General features: G+C 53.2%; 1 protein-coding gene across 2 annotated transcripts; it reads right to left on the reverse strand.

Annotated features, from left to right (window-relative positions):
• Positions 1–498: 498 nt before the first annotated feature.
• Positions 499–23014, reverse strand: Usp35 (ubiquitin specific peptidase 35). Of its 2 annotated transcripts, none has more exons than XM_063256409.1 (11): positions 22729–23014; positions 15652–16334; positions 13929–14061; positions 12357–12486; positions 11865–11966; positions 10549–10707; positions 6458–6651; positions 5101–5194; positions 4303–4409; positions 2478–3819; positions 499–1551 (listed from the first exon to the last, which is right to left on the reverse strand). In XM_063256409.1, the coding sequence occupies exons 2-11, from the start codon at positions 16322–16324 to the stop codon at positions 1390–1392; spliced, it is 3096 nt and encodes a 1031-aa protein (XP_063112479.1). In that variant the 5' UTR covers positions 16325–16334; positions 22729–23014; the 3' UTR covers positions 499–1389. The 2 variants fall into 2 exon arrangements, with proteins under 2 accessions (XP_063112479.1, XP_013006628.2); XM_013151174.3 differs by having other exon boundaries at positions 499–1557; positions 22729–23012.
• Between the last annotated feature and the right edge of the window lie 141 nt (positions 23015–23155).

A 23155-nucleotide genomic window follows, 5' to 3' on the forward strand; every position in this document is an offset into this window, starting at 1 on the left:
GTGCCTGGGGAAGAAGGTGACATCTCTAGAGCAATAAAGACTTCTTCCCAGCTCCCCTCAGCCTGTGCCATGTCCAGCCCCCAGGGTATTCCCCTCCCTGCTCTGCTCCTCAGAGTACAGCTGTACAGCTGTGGACAGCAGCTGTTTGCAGGCAGCCCAGAGATCTTGGGAACTAAGAAGTCTCAGCTGTTGGGACCTGCGCCCACCTGATAGGTGAGTCCGGCACCCTCCAGCCTGCGCGCCTGCCCTCTGCATCCAGCACCTCACCTTGCTGTGTCCTCACCACAGTCCCCATTCTTCCCTGTGTATGTCCCCCACACGCCACCTCTTTAGGGCTAAAGGGCTCTCATCACCACCCACAATCTTCTCACAAGTCACCAAGCACAAGTCCTCACCTTCCAAACCAGGAGCCCCAGCCACCATCAGGCTACCCAAGGAAGAACCAAGTGTACAACAGCCGTCACAGCTCACGACAGAAGAATGACATCTTTCACAGACTTCAGAGAACTAGTTTTATTCCTGGTGGGGAACACAGGTTTCCTCTCCATTTAGAAAGGGCTATAGCAGTTGCACAGGACAGTGAGGTCAACATCTGTATGTCACAGTCCACTCCCACTCAATCATCTCAATGGCCAATGGGTCAGAGGAGCCGAGCCAGCCAGCTCCCTCAGACAGACGATGGCTTCCTGATGAACAAATATCTTTGCAATAAAATAGAGATTTTTCTACCTTTACCAGAAGGGGGATGCAAATAGTGACATTTCAGGCACTGAGGCAGGCTGGAGGGATAGGGGAGGGGCCTGCCTACCCTCATGTTGCTTGGGGAAGGCAAGGCAGGTAAGATTTTTCCTCTGATTCTGTGCCACACTGCTTCTCACCTGCACACCTTGGAAAAGTAGTCGATACAGGCACCCCCAGAAAGCACCCACATACCTGACCCAAATCCTCTTGAAGAAATATGAAGACGGCCCAGTAAAAATGATGTGGAGCCCCCTTCTCCTCTCAGGCCCTGACATCCTGTGGGTCCCTCTGTGCTTTCTACACTATCAAGCCAGAGCTGCAGGAGGGAAGGGCTGCCCAAGGGCTGGATGCTCCAAATCAGTCAGGACACTTGGGTGTACATCTTATCAGCCCTGATCTCAGTACTGGGCCTGGATCTTGCCTCCATATCTGAGTGTCTGCGTACGCTTCAGACTGACCCAGAAACTGCTTACTCATCCTTGGGCCTCTTGAGCCCTGGACCAGACCTCCACAGCTCCCGACCCCACCAGCACAGCAGCTCTGCCTAGGACCTGAGCCCCCACCACCTGGTGCCCAGGAGAAAGGGGCCAAGTCCTGTGAGGGGGCTGTGGTGGCCCATGGATGGGAGCAGACTAGGGAGGGCTCACATTAGAAGACCAGTCTGTGGAAGTCACCACCATTGCCACCTGCAGGGTTGCAGCCCCCCGGCGAGCCTTCATCCTCATCTTTGTCTTCATCGAAGCCCCTGCCCCAGTGTGGGGATGCGGGGAGTGCAGAGATATAGGCCGCCCTGCTCCGCGCCTCTTTCTCCTGCTCCTGGGAACACAGAAGCGGGCATGGGAGCAGCTTCGGGTTCAGAGACCCTCCCTTCCTGCCTTCCTCAGGGTCACCCAGCACTATCCTGAGAGGCCACTCTGGGTCCCCAGGTCCAGGCCGTAGGAAGCGCAGCTTGTCCTCAGGGCACTCTAGCTCCATCTGCCCCCAAACTGGACTTTAAACTGCCCTCCCTCCTCTCCATAAAAATGCCAGTCCCTTGGAAGAAAGGAATTCATTTGTACTGGATTGTGACTAACTGACAAGGGCCTGATAATGGAAACAGGAGGTACAGACACCTCGAAAGTGCCATCACACTATATGAGAACCTCTCCACAGGCTCCTGGCCCCAGCTGTCCAGCTCACTGCCTCTTCAACATAAAACGATGTACCTCTGCCCAAGGCCAGCCTCCTGGATACTTCTGACCACAGCCTGCCTCTGCCTGGCAGCCTGACAATACAGACAGGCATGCCACCCCTATCCGACCCCCCTCAAAAACCACCCCAGTCCATAGTGGCCCTGGGTAGATGGCCCTACTCATCCCCCCTGCTGTCCCAGTGGCTGAAGATTTTGGTAACACTCTTAACTCTGAAGAGGAACAGAGAGACATGAGACGATCACTGGGGTATGTGGCCCTTCTGGGAGCCCCTAAAAGCATGCCCTACCCACTGCCTCTACTACTAACCCCGTGGAGCCCAGGCTGACCCTGCAGCACTGTAGGTAACAGCTGCGTAATTAACTAAGGGCTGTTCCTCTGTAGCAAGGACTCATCTGTCTAGGTCACCAATATGGTTCCCTCACCGCACAATGAATGGCAATTTTAGAAAGGAAGAGGCAGGAAAAACTGGCCTAAGCTTATAGCTGTGCTGGGGTTGGACTGCTCCACCTAAGGGGTCATGACAGACCCCAAGGGTCAGCTCACCTGCAGGTAGAGGATGTTGTCCTTGGAAATGGCTTCCATCAGGTCCTTGTGGAGGGTGGGCTCTGTGCGGGCTCGGGGAGAGCCCGGCTCGGTCTTGGAACCCTCCGCAGGCCGCTGGCGGTAAAAGAGCACGTAGGCTGTATCTTTGGGGAAGAAAGAGGTGACATTGCTCACAGACTCAAAGGAGGAGAAGGACACCCGAGTGTCATTGAACAGGTACCACTGGTTTTCAGGCTCTGGCCTGTCTGCAGTTCCCAGGGAAGGGGCTGGGCGGGCAGCGCCCTCGCGGGCATAGCAGTAGTAGTGGCCGCTCTCGGAGGACACGCCAGAGTGTACCACAACACTGCAGAGGTCGTAGGCCTGGCCCCGGCCCCCGGCCAGCGGCAGGCGGAGCAGCAGGGGGATGGTGACATCGTCCAGGATCTTGCGGCGCCGCATGGTGCGCAGGTCGAAGGAGAAGCGCAGCAGCGTGAGGATGAGGTAGCGCGGGCCCTGGCTCAGCTCCACCACCCTCTCCGCGTCCTGCAGGGAGGCGCATGACTCGCAGTAGTAGCGGTTCTCTGCGGTCAGTCTCTCGGGGGACAGGAAGTAGTTGACCAGGTCCAGGACAGAGCGGGAGCCTTCAGGGCCACACAGCTGCTCCCTGGAGGGGGGAGCAGCATCTTTGTGCATCCCTCGTCCCAAGCTGTCCCCTTCCTGCTCTGCCTCCTTCTCAGCTGCCTCTTCCTCTTTTTCCTTTTCTTTTTTTTCCTTTTTCTCCTCTGCCTCCTCTTGCTCTTTTTCCTTCTCTCCCTCCTCTTCCTTTTCCTTTGCCCCTTCCTCCTCCTCCGCCTTTCCCTGTTCTTCCTCCTCTGTCACGGTCACCTCCTTGCCTTCCTCCTCCCTCTCCACCGGCTCCTCCTTCCTTTCCTCCTCTGGCCTACCCTGCTCCCCAGCTCCAGGAGGGGCCTGGCCCTCGATGTCCAGCAAGGTTGGCGGGGTGTCCCCAGTGATGCAGTGTTTCCTTTGTCTCCGAGGACCCACCCTGCTGGCAGCTGGGGCTTGGGGGACAGACGGGGGCTCCCGGGCTCCAACCTCCTCTGCAGGGAACATCACAGAGCCCAGGCGGCGGCGGCGACAGCGCTCGGGAGGAGGAAAGGCAAGAGAGAGGTCTGTGAAGGCCTCCTCACGGGAGGAGACGTTGAGGCAGTGGAGGCAGCATATCCGGGTCACAATCTTGCCCCCGAACATCTTCTCCACAGAGGTTGGGCTCGGACTGGGGGGCTCCTCAGGGGGAGAGGGCAGGCTGGACTGCTTGAGCTTTTGGCAGATCCTTGTGCCTGTCTTCTCCTCTTCGTGCAGCCTGGAGTGAGCAGGGAGCACAGGGTGTTCACACACACAGGTCTGCTTCCGGCACACACGCTTCCCCCATGCTCGACTACCCTATCCAGCTGGCCACACATTTAAACAGACTCACAAACCTGCCAGGACACATCCACTCAAGTGACATGACATGCTCACACGCATGTGTGCACACACACACACACAAAGCACTGACACCTGCACGCGGGTACCCAACACTACCCAACCATGCCTGACTCCAGGGAGCTGGGCCCAGGGCAGGGGGGAAGCCTGGCGCACCAGGTAAGCACAGCACAGCGTGCACATGGAGCCTGTGGGGCACGGCCCTCACGTGTGTGACCCACACCTTCTATGAGTGCAAGTGCTCCTGTTCCCCTCAGCACGAAGCCACGACCCAGCTCGGAGCTGGCCTCTCCCCAGAACCCTTTCCTAGCCCTAGAGCTCTCTGCCCACTGCCCCATGCCAGAGGCCTGGTCTCGCTCACCGATCCAGCAGGTACTTCAGATACTCTGAACAGTCCTGCTGGGTTCCAGGGCTGAACCAGGGTGTCCAGGACGCAGAGAGGAAGTTCTCAGGTGAGATGGCGGGCCTCTATAACAAGGAAGGTGAAACACAGGCTCAGGAGCAGCAGGACAGCCAGAGCAGCTCTACAGAGTGCTGGGCCTGAGGGTCAGCCTAGCACTGTGTCCCAAACAGCCCCGCCTCCTCACCCAGCTTCTCCTTGCTGTCCCCAACACAACCCATCCCACTAGCCAGGCACTCCCTCAGCAGGGCACTGGTGTCCTAGAGGTGAATAATCCCTAGGACTCTGCTCTTTGCTTACAGGCTTCACATTTCTCTCCCTGCCTCTGCTCACTGCCTAACTCCCTCCCTAAACAGCCCTGTCCAAACAAGTATGGCCTCTTCTGTGATACCTTCTCAACTCAGCCCCCACCATATCCTTTCCTTCCCTGTAGGCTCACATGTGCCATGTTCCCCAGGAGAAGGGATGACAACTGCCATCCATAAGTCGTCTTCCTGCGAGACAGAGGGGCTTACTCTCTCTGCCCCCACACAGGGCCCTGCAGAATCCCAGACTGAGTGTTAAGTTCTACAAGGACAGACAGATATTTGTTTTGTTCACCTTCGTACCCTCTATATCCCTTAGGGTGCCTGGCAGTGTGGGTGCCATTCATCAGTGGCAGATGATGAGGCAACACCTTGCTGCAACCCTGAGCATCATGGTCCTGCGAGTGACCAGCACCTCCTCGCCACCTGCCCCCTTGCCCCGCCCCACACGCACCTGGCTGTGCTCCAGGAAGGCAAAGAGCCACTGCAGCTTAGTCATCAAGGGCTGCGAGTTGTTCTCAGTCAGACGGAGCACACAGTGTCGAAAGCTTCAAAACAAAGCAGGAGCGCCCAGGGTGAGCCAAGGCACCTAGCAGCCTCTACTCACCCATCCTGCAGGCAGCCCAAAGCCTCCGGACTTCTCTAGCTCTAGCTGAGGCCAGAGACTGGGAAGGACGAGACGGTGAACAGCCCAATCTGGAGGGTCTGAAGTCTAGAACTCATCAATGGCCTTAATATGACAATAAAGGGTACAACAAGGTGACCCCTGTAGTGTCTTCCAACTCTTGACACCCTGTGACTCCAGGGTTCAAACACGCGAACATGCTAAGGCTGGGACTCTGGCATAGAATCCATGCCAGCATCTTCCAGCCACACACAGCCTGCCTGGCCTCAGCCTCCCCATCCAACTCCTACAGCTCCACTCAGGGCCTCTGCCCTGAGCCACCCAAGTTAGTCCCCTGCCTTCAAAGGAAGGAGCCAGGGCCAAAGCAAGGAATGCACCAAACGAAAATGCCAGCTGCCAGTAACAGGGGTCCAATCCTATGGAGACAAGAGGAGCCCCCACTCCAACACCCACTGTCCCTCCCACATGCCAACTTCCAGGTCCCAGCTTAGTGCTCTCCTCACAGACAGTCACATATTTCTCCACAGAGCCACTACCCAGAACAGTACGACTCCCAATATGGTCCCTACTCTCAGGAAGGCACATTCACAAAGTAAGCGAGCATCTCAGCACTCACACTCAGACACTATAAGCACAGAATCGTTCCTCTGGCAAGCCATTTTCTATTCTGTACAAAAGTAATAATCTGCACATATCAGAAATCCGGAAACCAAAGTCGTCCATCAGGCAGCTAGAGAACAAGCAGTAGCACCTTAAGAAACCTTAAGGGATCAGCCCTGCTTCCTAGGACACTGAAGCTCAGAGAGAACACAGTCTCGAGGTCATATTCTAAGCCAGAACCCAAGCTTCCTTTCACTGAGCCAAAGCTGAAATGTCACGTGATTTTTACGCAAGCCATACACAGGACACAGGTGGCCAGTGGTAAAAACCGTGTTTGTTTCATTAAGAACAGGAGAGACGTTGGATGAAAACACGCCCCTGGCCGCCTCAGGGAAAGTCAGTGGCACCTGGCAGCCCCTGCAGCCCATCCCTGAGCCCTACGGGACTTCAAACCAGGCTCCACTGCCTACCAACACAGTAACAGTGACCACCCAACAAGGCATGGCGAGGCCCAGCCTCCCCACCTTCCTTCCACCAGGGAGCACAGCAGCAAAGGGCAGACCGGGAATTCACCAGCAGCACCTACTCGGAAGCCATGAACAAAGCCTGCAGGATGCTGTTCACGTAGCAGGTGTTGCCCAAATTGATTAAACCAATCTTGCCCGTGTCTGACTTGGCCATGAGCCGAGGATAGAAGCCGGCCAGCTCGCTCTTCTGTGAGGTCCAGGCATCCTGCCCCAGCAGCTGCTTGATGCGGTCCTCATTGGGAACGTGGAGGTCCTGAGGAAGAAAGCAGCAGGAAGACAATGGGCACCAGGGTCAGCTTGAAAACTATCACCTCCTCTGAGAAGCCTTCCTGGACTACAGCTCACTGAACAGCCTCCCAAGCACACACCACTCAGAAGTATTCCAGAGAGGCGTGGGGATGGTCCCTGCTTACAGCTCAGGCCAGGGTCTCAGTTTGATATGTGCACTTCTACATGATCTTTGAGGTAACAACTGCCTAGGGGACACAATCCCCATTTTAGAGATGAAACAACTGGATTCAGACAGAAAATAATTGCCCAGGGTGTCACAGGCAGTAAGTAAGCACATATTCCTAGCATAGCCTGGGGGATGACAGACTCTCAATACTGGCCAAGTCCAGCTCTAACTCACCTTCACCTGTGTCCAGCTGTGGTTAGTGAGCCTCTGTGCCTCACCCACCTGAGCTTCCTGGGACTCAGCTTCTCCGTCTGACAAGAAAGGCCCCCTTACACTAGTCTGTCATCCTCTGCCTTCATGGTGCTTGCATGCAGTGGCATCCCACTCCATCTTCTAGACTTACACAATCAGCTTCCTACAGAATCAGCCACAGTCACACTCCAACCCCCCACCCTCTCCTATCCCCTCCCCGCCACTTGCCCAAGAGTCCACAGTTGTGATGGAAGGTCCCTTTGTCACAGGCTTGGGGGTTAACATAGTTTCCCATTCATTATCCTTTGTCACATTAAACAGCTATGCCTTAAAGCTAACCAAGCACTCCTTCTAATAATGACATATTGTAAAGAAAACCACCTCAGCTCCGGGAAGTGTTACTTAATACATCTCAGCACGTCCTGTACTGCCAGTGCCCAGGGCCTACAGGGCTTCACACTAACTCAGCACCCAAACCCTGTCCCCAGCACTTGTCCTCTGGCTATTAGAGATCTTGCTCAAGCCATGGCTTAACACTTGGGTCACAGATGTGTTCGCAGGATTACTTCTGGGATATGTTACTGGATTAGTCACCTCTTCAGATAATTAAAACGCACTGATATGAAGGAGAAATGTAAATACAGGCTCAGTATTCTTTATTTTCCTACCATCCCCCATCTAATCACCCCACACATCCACAGCATGAACAGAGATGCAAGGCAGATAGAACCACACACAGTTACCTACACAAAGATGATGCAAACATGCCAGAGACAACATCAAATCATCTCGTTCCCAGAAAAGGAATTTTGTACACTTAGAAAATAAAACCAGATCTTCTGTGTAACTCTCATACTCCTAATATTACTGGAAATTTATATACCATGACTCCCTCGGTGAGGGCCACAGCCACAGCTCCCTGACAGACTGCCATTAACACATCCCAGAGAACTTCCCAGACCGACTCACAAAGTGATGCAGCTATGAAGAAGGATGGTGCATGTGAAAGGATCCTACGGGAACAATATCACTGTTTTGGGAGGCCTTGTCTCTCAAATTGCCTTGTCCCAAGGGGTATTCAAGGCCACAGGACAAATTTAACCCATTTTCCTGGCACTAATATTCCAGGAAGAAAAGCATGCTCATATTAGAACAAATGTTTGTAATTGTAAAATATACACTTGGTACTTAAGTTTTAGACAAACTGAGTTCAGGCCAAAATGCTCTGAGTACATCTCCCTCATCTGATACCAGGTCCTCCAGAACCACTGGATCAAGCAGAGATTAAGACTGACTCTCAAATTTCTGGACACATCTGACCACCAAACTGGACACACACATTCCTACACCTTGGCCTCACCTTCCTGCCTGGTCAGCCAAGGTCTGATGCTGACCCTCTCTGTACAAGGCTTTCAAGGAGCTTCCCAGTGTGTCCCTGAACCATCCATCCCAGGTCCCTGCAGTCGACGACTTCAGCAGGTGCCTGCAGAGCCCGCCTTGGCTGCAGACCAGACCACCAACCCCAGCATGCAAAGCCTGACCCTCACTCATCTCAGGGCTCCCACAGGGACCGACCTGCCTCCCCTTCCTTGTTCACCCCAACATCAAGAGGACCTCATATTACAGCCATGCTGTATTGATATCCTGCTCCTGGTCACTAGGTACAGAAAACAAAGCTATCAAAACACAGCCCCTGCCTACCAGAAGCTCACAGTCTAGCAAGAAATTAGTACAGCTCCAAAGCCCAGTGTGTCCCCTAAAGTGCAGTCCCAGTCCTGCTGACTACCACAGGGAGCTTGAGCATTGTCAAGACAGCCCCTCCCACTGAAGTGAGCCCCGACTATGAAAACACTTTCCAGTTATGTCTGAAACACAGGAGAGCCAAGAAATTACCCAGATTTAGTCTGTTCCATTGACTCAGTCACAGTTACTTTGTATTTTGTAATTTTGGGATTACAAACTCATCTTCAGTAGAACTTTATGACTCAATTTATTTCTGTCTACTAGGCAACTGTTGGGTATTTCAAGTTTATGAACACTTTGAATGCCAACATCTACACTTAGGAAGGGGGTCCTATAGCTCCCAAATAATCTGAATCTGAACTCTTAAAACTACATGAGAACAGGGCACTAGTTCCACATTTTTTTTCTTTACTCCTCTCAATCTAAAACTCAGACTAAGCTAAAAGATTGCTTTGATCTCTAGTTTGGACCACAGGAATGTTTTTTTCAGATCCTTCTTTTACTAATAGTAAAGCCTTTCTTGGATTGCAGCAGGCTCCATAGTGTGAACTCCCTACGAGGCACAGGTCCTAAGCCTCATCTACTGTCGCCACCGACTCAAAGCCCCTTGGTGACTGAGATTGGTCACCTCACCTACCCTCCCACCCCAGGCAAAAGAGCATCATTTCTCACTTACCATTCTGGAAATCACTTTTCTCTTCCTTTTTGGTTGGTCCCTGGGGAGTCCCCCTTACTTTCTTGCAAGCTCAGCTACGTACTTAAAAAGATGTTCGTTATATTTCAATAAGCATTTCTAGATGTTCTGCAGTGGGACACTTCCTACAGTGGCTAAGTTAGCTGTGCTTTGGTAATGAAAGTCTAATCAGTTTCCGAAAGAAGCACCGACTTCATCGCTTCCCCCTCCCTGTGCCTGCCGTGGGCGAGCCTCAGCAACCTGGGCCCTGGCTAGGTACCTCACTAGCTTCAAGACAGATCGCCACAATTCTCTAGGCCCTCTTTTTCCTCATCTATGAAGCTGAAATAATCCTATCTGCTTCACAGGTTACTTGCAAGCATCAGAAGACAAAACATGGGAAAACACTATCAGATGCAGCGCTACCTATTAAGTGTCAGCTGCGGTCAGACCCCAGTGACCCGGCAAGCCGTCTCTCCCCCGTTCCTCCTTGTGGCCTCTCTCCAACTGCAGAAGCTGTTTGTTTCCTCAGATTCTCACTGCTCTCAGCCGAGCCCTGGAGGCATCACTAGCTGTGTAGATCAGACTCTTGCAAGTCCCTTTCAGGCTCACTTTGCTTCATGCTTGTGTCCCCAGCTCGGCACACAGTAGGGCATCAGCACAGTCACATGAACAAATGTCAATAACCCCTGCCCTGCAGTGCTGACAGTCTAATGGGGGACACGCGGTGACAATGTGTGATGGGAAGATGCGCCAGGGCCATGGAAGCCCAGAGGGGCTCTGACCCGGCCTGGGGGTGAAGTGGATATTGCGAGTTGTTGGGGAAGACTTCCTGGGGGAGGCAACACGAAGGTTAGGTGGAGCAGAACAGGAGGGGTTTACAGTAGCAGGAACAGCAGACATAGGGCTCAGCAGTCATGAGAGGACAAACCACCTAGGAAAATGGGAGCCCACCGCGGCCCTGGAGAGGTGGCAGAAAGCAATTAACAGGAGGCAGTCTCCAAGCCACGGGATGGGGCGAGGAAGGCTCAAGCTGGTACCTTTGCCAGAGCACAGTCGGGGACAAGTAGGAAACTGTCACTCACCTTGATGGCCTCCATGACAGGCTCATACAGGTCTGGGAAGCCTGGGAACCGGAACACCATGCAGTGGACCAGCTCCGCCAGCTGCTCCAGGCAGCTGGTCCCTGAGTTCGAGTCTTCCTTGACCAGAGAGGTCACCATGGGGGGGATGTGAGGGAGGAGCTGTGAGAGCAGAGGGGGTTTAGGCCAAGCTCCACCCACCCAGGCCTGACCTTCACAGGGTGGAGCTGCAGGCAGGTAACTCCCTGTCTAAGACATACAACCCAAGACTCCCTGCCTCAATTTCCTCTTTTGCAGAACAAGATAAATAATACCTCCCTTAGAATTCAGGAAAGGCCTGGGTCCAAGCCCAGCTATTTAGCCTCAGCCCACCGATCAACCCAATACCCAAGGCTATCATGCCAAGCAGGAATAATGCTGTGGTCATGACACAGCCAGCTGTGTGGGCCCTGGCCAGCATTTATGTTCAAGCACTTCATCTTGATAATGAGCTGATTCAGGGTTCAATTACCCCCATTCTTCAGAAGGCTAGGCACACTCTTCCATGGGCCACATGCCCCAGCTCGAGAGATTATATAACTTTCCCAGATTGCACTGTGTGTATAGAAGCTGGTGTCTGAAAACAGGTCTGAGTCCCTTCTATGGAGTTTCAATTTGCAGACCTGTTGGGGTGCATATCAATGATGTCACAACAGACAGGCCACAGAAACAAGAAGCCCAGGAGAATGAGTGTAGTCAGTGTGTGGCAGGCCCTGGGCAAACACCACCCGGCCTGATCTCCCACTGTCCCAGGACTAACACTGTGCCAGGCGCTCTGAAGTCTCAGTGCTCAGGCCAAGGTCACCTCATCAGACAAACAGCAGTGCTAAATTCAACCCCAAACACCCTAATCTCAGCTTCTGCGCCTTTCCCACTGCAACAAACTAGGAAATGCGATGTTCTGCTCCCCTGACACAGTGCCATCAGAACCTAGGGCCCCATGTGCTGGTGGCAAGGGTCTGGGGGGCCAGACCACCCAGGTGCTATGGGCGACAGGCTACAGGAAGGACAGTGGACTGGGAGCCGGACAAACTTGGCTTGAATCTCCTTAGTCCACTCACAGGCTATGTCTGGACAAGCATGGGAAGTCTATGCAAATTCCCTGGCCCCAGTGTTCTATCTGGGTGGCAGGGTCTCAGGCCTCCTCCAGTACTTATATCCAGGCTTTGAGGTCCTAAGCTTCAAGTCCCAACCTCTCAGCCTCCAAGAAAGAAAACACACTGCCCCTCGGGCCCTGGAGGTGTGGTCCCCAACCCTGAGGAAGCTGGCAGCGCTCTTACCAAGTGGAAAGCCTCGTGGGAATGCTGGAAAGTCAGCAGCATGTACTTGAGGACAGACAAGGCAGCTCCCCGGACGATAGGGTACAGCAGCTTGGAGAAGACCTGGAAGAGATTTCCTGGTCAGGGGCCCCCAGACCTGGGCTACCTGAGGCTGAGTGCAACCCCAAGCCTGGGTGGGGTCCGAGACAGAAGAGGGTTGAAGTAGCAGACCCATGCAGGAGCCAGGACACAGAGAGGCTCACAGACAGATGGCAAAATGGGTGGCAACAGAGTCAGATGCCTGGGAAGGATGAACAGACCAATGGGGACAAAGATTAATGGAAATAAGTGGTCAAAGGAATGGTGAAGCCTGAGGCCCAGAGAGAGGCAGTGAATTAGCCAGGTCACACAGTGAACTTGAGTGGGAGCCCTGCACTGACTCCCACATCTGCAGGGCCTGACAAGAGGCTGGTGGAAAGGCCACTGGCCTGGGTCAGGACGGGGCCCACCAACCTTCTCAATTTTGGCCAGTGAAACCTCGATCAAGATGCTGAACTTCTTAACAGCAGCCAGGCCCTTCAGCAGTGCAATGATCCACTTGTCAATGTTCTTCCCCAGAGGCCAGGACACCCAGTCGATCATCCTGGGAAGGGAGTGACAGTGACAAAAGGGACCGGGAAGCCCAAGTGCCCAGGTGAGGACAGCACTGCCACTGTGTCCTCAGTTCCCACACTGACTCACATCTGCCCAGGCAGCCCTGGGGTCTGTGGGATACACACGATCCTGCTCCAAAATGTAGATGAGCCCGGCACAGCCCTGAGGCTCTCGGGCCTCCACTCGGGGCTGCAGTACAGAAAGGGACTCCCAGCTTCCTCCCCCAGACCACTACCCCAGGGCTGCAAGCTCTGGTTCCAGTGAGCCCTGGCTATGGGATCCAGACAAAACCACTTTCCCTCTCTGAGCCTCAGTTTCTTTCCCTGTAACAAGGACAGGATCTTATTCCTGAGGCTGTCACTCTGAGGAAAAGAGAAAAGAGTAAGCCAATGCCTGGAGGAGTCACCTGCACCAGGTACCACTCTAGCACATCCGGACCCCACAACACAAGCCCTGGGTGTTGGGTCAGGCATGAATAATAACCCCTGTTATTACACTCAGGCTGTGCTATTAAGAAGGAGAACAAGGGGCTGTGGATATAGCTCAGTGGCACAGCACTTGCCTGCAAGTGTGAAGTATTGAGTTCAATCCCAGTACCAGAAAAAAAAATAATAATAACAGTGAGAGAGCTATGACAGCTATGATAAAAGTAGCTGCCACACCACTGCTCCAGGCACTTGACATGGTGTGTCTTGTATCTAATCCTCACGATGCCCCTATAGGATAGGCTCAACTATACATTATTTTATAACTGAGGAAACGGAAATGGAAAGGTTAAGTTGTGCAAAGACACACAGACAAGAAGTGCTAGAGGCAGGACTTGATCTTCCACTGTCCCCACTCTTAGCCACTAAAGACAAGGAATCCAGGAAAGCTGTGCACAGCTGCTGGATCTGCACATGTGCATGGAAGAAATGGCAGAGGGCCATGGCAGGTAGATGGGTCCTGCACAGCACAGGCCCACAGGGAGCAGGGTGGGAAGCCCATTCTGCATCAGACAAGCAGCTTAGACTCAAAACAAGTTTGAAGACACTCAAGAGGAGGAAAGATGTACAAAAGCTCTGAGCTGAAGGGCACCTTAACTCTATGTATGCTATTTGTCTATCTCAGAAAGCACATCATAAAGTACTTTCCCCTTCTTGTAGGACCCCTTGCAAGACTGGAAACACCACCACCCACCTCAACTGTTACTAAGAGGGAAACTCAATCTGAGAATTCACTTGTACTTTCAGAGTCACACAGCTGGTACTAGGGCGGGGCTCTGTGTCCCCCATATGTGGCTCTGGGGGCCAAGCACAGAGCAGGGCTCAAGAACAGGTGAATGACAAAACAAGCGTGAGGGTCAGACCTCTGACTCTAAATCTCACCCAGCAACCCCACCCAGTGGGAAAGGCTCTGACCCCGCAACCCCCAGCCCTCAGTGCCCCCCACCTGCTGATGGCAGTCAGCATCTGGGAGTCCGTCACACTGTCGTCATTACTGAGATTGCGGACCACGCCATCCATGAGCTCCAGTGGGAGGTGCTGGACCACGCTGGCCAAGGCACTAGACGGGGGCTCCTCCTCTGGAACAGTGCAGTAAACTGAGCTCAGCAGGACAGGCAGCCCCACCTCACACCATGCCATCCCCTTGAGCTGTCAGGAGCTCAGCTAGGCTACTAAAAACAGCACGTGGGGGCCACTTCTGCTTCCCCTGTAGCAGTGGTGGCAAACCTATGGCACACAGGCTACAGCAGACACACAGAGCTTCTCTGTCCACACATGAGCCAATCCAGCAGTCAAGCATCAGATAACATCGCTTTTTTCTAAAACCTCAGTGTTCAAGTTTAATTGCAGTGTTGAAACTTTGCCATAAATAAGTGGATTTGGGGTTGCAGGTTGGGCACTTAATGTCTAACATGTTTGCCATCACTGGCCTATAGCATCACCTGACTCTATATGGACTCACTTACTTAATAAACCTTCCTTGGCACTGCTTTGAGCCCAATCCTGTACTGGAAACCAAGACAAAGCACCATTGTGGTTTGTGTCTGAATGTCCCCTCAAAGCCTTATGTGGGCATGGTGGGGTAGGCTTTTCAAAGGCTAAACCTAGAGTTTGTGATTGATTCATGATATGATGCTGGGATTATGGATGTGAGGGCTATACCTGCCCTAGGGCAGGCAACCTGCATACCACAGAAGGGACAGAAAGAGGTTTGTTTCTCTCTGGCTCTTGCTCTGGTTGTTGCTTTTGCTGTCTTCTGCCACCATGAACTGTTGCTCGTGTGCCACCCTGTCTTGGAGCCAGCTGATTATGGACTGAAACCTCTACAGGTTTCAGTGAGCTAAATAAATCTTTCCTCCTTTAACTTTGGGTGATGGGTATTTTGTCTCAGCAATGACAGAAAAGTAACTAAGACAAGTACTAATTTTCAACTCTGGGTGTATGGCAAGTTCTTTAGAAACAGTAACATGGAACTAGCCAGAAAGGTAAGACCTGGGAGGAAGGGGCTATGCAAGGCAGAAACACACAGACAGGGGCCTAGAGGTGAGACAGCACCATTTAGTTAGCAAAATTTATTGTGGTGGTGCATGCCTGTAATCCCAGCACTCAGAATACTGAGGCAAGAGATCACCATGAGCTCAAGACCAGTCCTCCCTACACAGTGGTTCAAGGCCAGCCAGCACTACATACCAACACCCTGCTTCAGAAAGAAAAAAAATCAGTAACAGCATAAAACACATTGTCTAACTGTATCAGGATGCTGATCCGTGAACATAAGGTCTGTTTTCTTCCTGTCAGGCACATTCCCTTCATTCCCCTAGCATCCCTACTCCTAGGTGCTCCTGATCTCTCAAGACCAGGCTCAAGCCTCTGACTTCTATCATGCTTACCTGAACCAAAGGCCCTAACAATCCCCTGTCCTATTGGTTTCTTGGCATCCCTGGCTCCTTCTCCAAACTAATCTTTCCCTCGCCCACCAGTCAGTGTGTTGCTCCAAGCACACTGGTGCTTGGGACAGGTATGCCGATACTGTGAAGGATCAGTTCCCCACCTGTGCGTGCCACTCTTGCACCCACGTGTCACACCATTATGTGGACTCACCTATCTACAACCACCTGTCTGGGGTGTTTCCCCACACCTCCCCCCGCCTGCCCGGGGTGTACACACACCTGTGCAAGAGATGACTGCAAAGAGCTCCTTGAGACAGGGCAGGATGGCGGCGGGCTGTGTGCGCCACAGCTGCGCCAGGAGCCCGCTCACCTGCTGGGCCTGCTCCAGGAACTCCACGGCACCCTCCTCGCCCTCTGAGGGGCAGCGGAAGCGGCCGAGGCAACGCACCAGCTGCTGGCAGAAAAGCAGCCGGTGCGGGCCGTCGGGCACACAGCGCGGGTGGCGTGCCAGGAGCCGGGCCACTTGCGCGCAGGCAGCGGGCCCCGGGCGCTCACACACGGTGCGCAGCACCTCCCGCCGGAGCAGCGCGAACACCTCGTCCGCCGCGGGCCCCTCGGGCAGCAGCTGTAGGCCCAGCTGCACGCAGGCCAGGGCGCGGACACCCGGCGGGCCGGCACCGCCCTGCAACAGGCGTAGCACGCGGCGCGCGCTAAAGAACTCCGCGAAGACCTCAGGGTGGTGGCGACCTGCCACGTGCAACAGCTGGCAGCCCACGCGTCGCGGCAGCTCATCCGCACCTCCCACGTACAGGCGCGCGCCCAGAGCCAGCAGTGCCAGGCACTGCTCGCGCTCCAGCGGTTGCCGCGCAGCCTCCAGCACGCGCCTCACCAAGCCCTGCTTCACGCTTGCAGGATAGGAGGAAGTCACCACGGCCTCGAGGATCTTGTCCATGATGGCCACGCTGCGGGGAACAGAAAGCCGAGTTATACTCTGTCTGATAGGCGTGGGATACAGTTCCCCTAAGTGCTGGGATTCGAGGTCTCCCTTTTCTCATCTGTGAAATGCAGTAAGAGCACCTACCTCACTGCAAGAGTGGCATCCAAGTACAGCACAGAGCAAGTCTCACGGTAAAGCTCAGGGTGTCACAGCTTTCCCTGAGCAATGGCAAAAAGCAAAGCTATTCTGCCACCATCCTACCTCTTTGCCCTGCACCCCCCAGGCCTTCCTCTGACCTTGCCACTCCTGGAGCACTTAGGTGCTAGAGGTAGAAGCCACTGTGCAAAATGTTGGCCAAGTCAGGAAGAGCAGAATGATACACAAAAACACTCCCTGCTGGGGGAGCGGCCTCCCTCACAGCTTTGTACTGCTCCCCACTCAGGCTGCATTGCCCTTTCCAAAATTACCTCTGCAAGACACTGCCTGTGTGTGCTATGCCTCTTGCATAAAAGGCCCTATCTCAGTCCTGCCACCACATACACACTGCAAACTCCTATTTTTGAAACCCTACCTAAAACACCTGTCCTAGGTGAGTCCATCCTCTACCCCTAGATTCCTACACCCGCCTGGAGCCCATTCCTCCATTACAACCCCAATCCCCTAGTGCTGGGGAGCTCGAGCATCTCACCTCTATGCTCTCACTGCCCAGCCCTACACCCCAGGTTCTCCAGCCTCGGCCTACACCAGCCCCTCGGCCTTGCCTCACTGTGTTTTCTCTGCCCCTGGCCCTTTGGGCAAGGTCTTTGCCCCCCTCCTTGTTTGGTTAGTGCTTCAGGCCTCAACTGATGCTTCACTTGTCCCCTAGTTTAAAACACTGGAACATTCTTTCTCCCTTATACCACTTAGGATCACCTGATTGGGATCACCTCCCCCACTACGCTATAAACGGTTCATAGCAGTATCCCCAGCACCTAGCTCGGCCTCGAGCACACAGTGGGCATTTGCCGGATGGGCAGAGACTGAGTGGAGCATTACAGGCTCAGTAACCTCCACGCCATTCCTGTGAATATAAGAGCCTTCCTTTCCTTCACACAGGCTGTTCCCTGGACACTTTGCTCCACACGGATCCATTTTGACTCCTGATTCTTACACTGTTTTTCAAGGGTGCAGCTGGTCATCCCTGTCCCCAACTCTCAGCTGGAATAAGGCGGAGCTGCTTCTCTGTAAAATCTTACTCTAGGCAGTGCCAGACGTAAGGCTTGGCATATAAGTACCCCTCTTGGCTTAGTATGAACTACTGATGCTTCATATCTGCAACTGGCATAAAGAGAAACCAAAAATTTCCTGGACAGTGGACCAGAAAATTGTACTTGGAACCTGAGATATTTGGGGACCCCCACAACTATATGTCAGACCCCACAGAGATACTCTTGTGTCTGTCCTAGTTCTCGACTGTGGCCAAGGCAGAAAGTGTTGAGCAGCCCAAATGTTTAAGTGTCTGAGTCTCCTCAGGCTCTAGTGCCTTGCGGCAGGAACCAGGGCTTGTTTCTCTGAGACTCATATCTCGCTTGCCAAGAATGAGTGCCTCCGAAGAGTTCACTGTTTAGATGGTATAGCCATGACACAGATCAGTGGTTCCAAATGCTGGCCTTCGCTGCCTCAGAATCACCTGGGCACTTGTTAAAATTCAGACGCCCTCAGGAGCCAGAATGGTTGAGCTCACCTATAATCCCAGCACTCCAGAGGGCTGAGGCAGAAGGATCCCCGTGACTTCCAGGCCAGTCTGAGCTACATAAGAGTTGAAGGCCAGCCTGCACTACACAGTGAGACCCTGACTCTAAATAAAATAAATAAACAAATAAAAGTTTAGGTGACTTTAGTGTTTCCCTGTAGGTTTGTTTGTTTGGTGGGGCTGGGGATCAAATCCAGGATCTCAATGCCTGCCAGGCAAGTGCTTTATCAGTAAGCTGACACCCAGACCCTGTATTTCTTAAATCTATTGCTTAACTATGTTTTCCATTCTGTCACTTGGCTTCTATTTTTATATTTTGTTACATGAAATGCATCTTTCAGTTGCCTGATATATATAGAGAGAGAGACTTCATTTTAGATAGAAAAAAGTTCAGTGCCCAGGGCGGGCCCCAGGGCTCCTACAGAAAGTGGGGAGAATGCTTTTTTTAGTCTGAGTGAGGCTCATGTGGGATGTATTCTGGCTACCATAAAAGTTACTTATGCTCCCTCTCTTCCCACCTTGCAGAGCTGTGAAGACAAATACAAGCCTTTAGCATGGTGCTGGGCATACAGAAGTTCTCAGAAAATGTCAATTCCTGTTGCTTTAGAGGCAAAGTCCCAATCCTTTCAGTAGCATCCTGTCTGGTGGTGAAGGCAAACATGTTTATAAATAGTGCCAGTTCAGAGCATGATCTCAAAAGGCTTCTAAAGGGAATTTAAAACTGGCCTCCAAAGGGCATAGTGGTTCATACCAGTAATCCTTACACTCGAGAGGCTGAGGCAGGAAGATTGCTATTTGAGGCTACCCTGAACTCCATAGCAAGACCCTGACCCAAAAAAAAAAAAGATCTCCCATGTTTAGGATGTAACTTGGGTAGAACTTGCTTTGCATGCACAAGGTCCATCCCCAGCACTGCCTAAACAAAAACAAAACCCTTGATCTCCCTTTAGCCCCAGTCCCTTTTCTTAGGCAGTGCCTTGACAAAGCAGTTGCTGTGCCCAACCTCCCACACGAGACACAGTCCCTCCTCCAGACCCCAGGGATGGCCTCTCCCTGCCCTGAAAGCTGGTAGATTTAACATGCTTTCAAGACAGGATGCCAAGAAATCCAGATCCTTGGGCAGCTGAGAGACCCCAGTCAATGACATATTGGCATTTGGTGTGGAGAATGGGCAGCCAGAAATGGAGTTCTGGTGCCAGGAAAAGCTCCAAGGAAGGCAAATCAGAGGGCAGGAGAGCCCAGCATGTTAGGTCAAATTCACTGGATGACCTTAAGGCATATCCATAGACCTCTTGTCTCTTGTAGAATGGGGACAATGGGTATTAAACCACACAAAACTGAGCACTCAAATCCTGGCAATTTCATATCATTCCATCTAATATCTGCCACATTGGCTAGGCCATGCCATTCACCAAGGGCTCATCTCCAAGGCCTGCCCTGCAGCCCTGCTCTGTCTGCAGCCTGGCCACACCACACAAGCCCTGCCCTGCCTACCTGCCCCCACTCCTACGCAGGCCATCGGGCAACAGTCAGGCAACTGTCGGTCAGCTGTCACCATGGTCACCAACAAACCCACTCAATATTATCTTGAATGCATTCATGCAAAAGGGTTCTGGAGGCTTCAGCCTCACTTGACCATACCTGAGGCCAGAGAAACAAGGCAGGACAAGATCTGCTATCCCTTTGGGAGGAACAAGGAAGCTGAGGCTCAGGAAGGGTGAGAGGCAGGGAGGCCTCTCAGCTGTGCAGGATTAGAACCTGCGCTCTCAGGGAGAAAGCAGCAGGCCCCGGCATTCCTCATGGGAGGCCCCAGATAGAAACAGCCTGTCCACGCTGGCTCTGACCCAGGAAACAGCTGCCCATGCCAAATGCAGCCTAAACAGCAGGCCTCCCCATCGCACAATCAGAGCTCTCTGTAAAGCTTGAAATCCAGATCCTCTGCTTCAGAATCACCAGGTGACCTTGCATGGGTGTCCGCCTGGCACCTCAATCTTTTCACTTGGAAAATGGGGGCAGTTCTGGGCCTGCCACACACAAGATGTATTCAAAAAATGAGGGCTAGGGATATAGTTCAGCAGCACAGCGCCTTCCTGACAAGCGCAAGGTGCTGAGTTCGATAGCTGGTATCAAAAAAAATGTTTTAAACGTGGGGTTGGGCCATCCTAAATCCTTTGGGCCATTTGGCACCGAGGGAAGAAAGGAGACAGAGATGTGCACTATTGACCTGACTCTAAACAAATCTCCTTCCTTAGGCCTTCGCCACCATCTCAGGGTTCCACTGGGGCTGCAGCTCCACCCAAGACCAGCTCCTCTTTCTGCCTGGACTAGTGCAGCAGTCTCCTAAGCAATATCTTTGCTCCCTCCCCCCACCCAACCTCCAACAGAGCTAAGTACCCTAGCAGCCAACAGTCGTAAGTTTTGAATACAGCTGATCTACTACCCCTGTGGTGGCCATGGTCACCTCTTTGAGCTGGAGGACAACACCTGTCCATCCCTTAGCTTCTCCCAGCCAGCGCTGCTGCTCCTCCCCAAGCCCTTGCTCACACCATCACCTTGCTGGCATGACACCCCCGGAGAGTCCCAGCAACATCCAGCTTGCTCCAGGGCACAGAGTAGCACAAGAGTGTCACCATCCCTCTTCAGAAGGCAGATTCCTTTATCTGCTCTCTCCATGACCCCTGGCATTCTGCTGTGTGTTGACAGATTCCTGTTCCTGCACGGTGGAACCTGACTCATCTACCCTACTCCCAAAGCACTGTGTGTATACAACTCCAAAGGCCACTCCCCATCTATGCCTGGGGCTCAGCTCAGCCCTCCATCCATCCCTTCATCACCCACTAGGCACCCACTAGGCACCACCATGAAATCATCCTTAGCACCCCACAAGCTCCATCCCATCAGCCAGACTCAGACTCCCTGAGGCTGCCCCGCCCCTTCAGGATAAGGGACCAGTTAGACACTGTGTCTGACACTAAACTGATATGGTGGGGTGGGGATGGGCTGAACTTAACGGTGTTCAGCAGAGAATTTGGACAGAGGACTTTTCCCTGACATCCTGCTGGGAAGGGCTTTTGCCTCACCCTGTAATGCCCAGCTCACCTAGCCCTCCTCTGGCTGGCCTTTTATATTCCTCCACAATTCAGGTCTCTAAGCTCTGGTCTCCCAGGCCCTCTTAGCTTCTTTCATCTATCTGCAATATGATGATCCCATGCCCATCTCTCCCTCTAGGCTGGGATGTCCCTTGGATAGGAAGTAGGTCCAGTACCCCTCTCTGCACCCAGGGCAGGACCAAGCACAGAGATGTCCATGAAAGTGTGTCAGGTGACTAAGAGAGATATGTGACAGCAAGATGAGAAAAAGCACGCTGTGTCGAGAAAAGTACCTTCCAGATACAGGCCTGCCCCAGAGTCCGGCCCTACCCCCTCCCCTGTCCAAGCCTGACCTTGCATATCCAAGACCCTGAGAATCTTAAATATCAGCCAAAAGCTCCTACAAGGGTCACTCGGTGGGACTAAAAAGCTATAGTTATTCTAGAAATGATTCAAACAACAAATACAGGGGACAAAAAAAAGAAAACAAAAAACCCATTCCAGGTTAACCCTCCAGGTTTTTCCAACAGGAAGAGGACTCAAAGGTCCCAGGTTCAGGCTTCCTAGAACCCAGAATCCCCCTGGCCCTTGCTCAGCACCTCTCAGACCCTCATGCCCAGCCTCTCTCTTCTGACTTCCCTAGACCCCAGGGATTCCTGAGGGCACCCAGCTGTCTCTTCCATCAGAAAATGCCCTCTGTCTCTGGCCTCCCAGGGTTCTGGCAATAGTACCCCTACAGAGTGTTACTGGTTTTTGGTGTTGGTTTGGGTTTTTTGTTTGTCTTGCTTTTTGTTTTGAGACAGGCTCTTTGTAGTTCAGGAAGACCTCAAACTTGCTACAGGACACAGACTATCCTCTTGCCTCAGTTGCCCCAGAGTTGGGACCACGGGATGGGATTACGAGCATGCGCCACTGCGCCTGACGTCTCTGTACAGTATTTTTATCTGAACTTCTTTTAGCCAAGGCAGCTCTGGAAAGACACCCTTCACCCTACTCTGGGGAGTCCTTGTCTAGGCCACCAAACTGCCTCCTGGAAAGAAAAAAAAAAGGATTTGACTGGTAAAAAGGAATTATTTAACTGAAGAGGCATGAGGTGAGATCCTCGGGTATTCACCATCCCTGCAGGGCCACCCCGTCTAAACCTCTGCTGGCTGAACCCCAACTCCTATTCCAGGCTTTCTAGAAGGGAGGGAACCAAGCTAAGACATCAGGTCTCCAATTTGCAAAGGCCTTTACAAGCACCCCAGGCCCATGCTGAGAATAGTACAAGCATATTTCAAACAGTGTGGCCCTCTGGGCTCCGTAGTTTGTCAGGTCAGCCCCTCCCTCCCATGCCCAGCCTAGGCTAAGCTCTTCCCCAAGGCCTGGAGGTGCTCTCAACCCTTAAGGAAGAGAGCTCAGGACAGCAATATACAATGGATAAAGAAGGCCCAGAAAGGGGCAGCAACTTGCCCAAGGTCACACAGCAGTGCCCCAGGTGCATTCAGACCCCCTGCTTCCCGGCACCTGACTTTACAGCCCCACAGGCAAGTCTAGGGTTCTCGAAAAGCCAAAGTGCAGACACCCACCCGACACTCCCACACTCCCAACCCCCTTACCTCTCAGACTTCAGTGGTCTATTTCAGAGCCAGCTCCTGGGCGGGGCGCTCAGGCCCCGCAGAACTAGGCTGGGCCGGGCTAGATCAGGGCGGGTCCACTGTCCCCCCCCCCCAGGGTGGCGTCTCCCTCCACCACGTCCCAGGGATGCTGCTTCTATTGCAAAGTCCAATCTTCCCACCCTGCTCTGCACAATCCTGTATGAACCCAGGGATCCGGATTCTGCAGCGCGGCTGCAGGACTGCGGGACGAAACGGGGTGGGGGGGGCGGTGCGGGGAAATGGGGCGGAGCCGGAGCGGGGGCCACCCCATGAGCCTTCGCTCAAACCGCGTCGCCTTTAAGACCAGCTGGCCTGAGCGCCGGCGGGGGCAGGCGAGAGCAAGGCGGCCTCCACAATGCTTACTGGGAGATGGGGTTCAACTTGAGCA

Source organism: Cavia porcellus, unplaced genomic scaffold, assembly GCF_034190915.1.
Source record: "Cavia porcellus strain 051 isolate PalLab524CR breed Dunkin Hartley unplaced genomic scaffold, mCavPor4.1 scaffold_9, whole genome shotgun sequence".
NCBI lineage: Eukaryota > Metazoa > Chordata > Mammalia > Rodentia > Caviidae > Cavia > Cavia porcellus.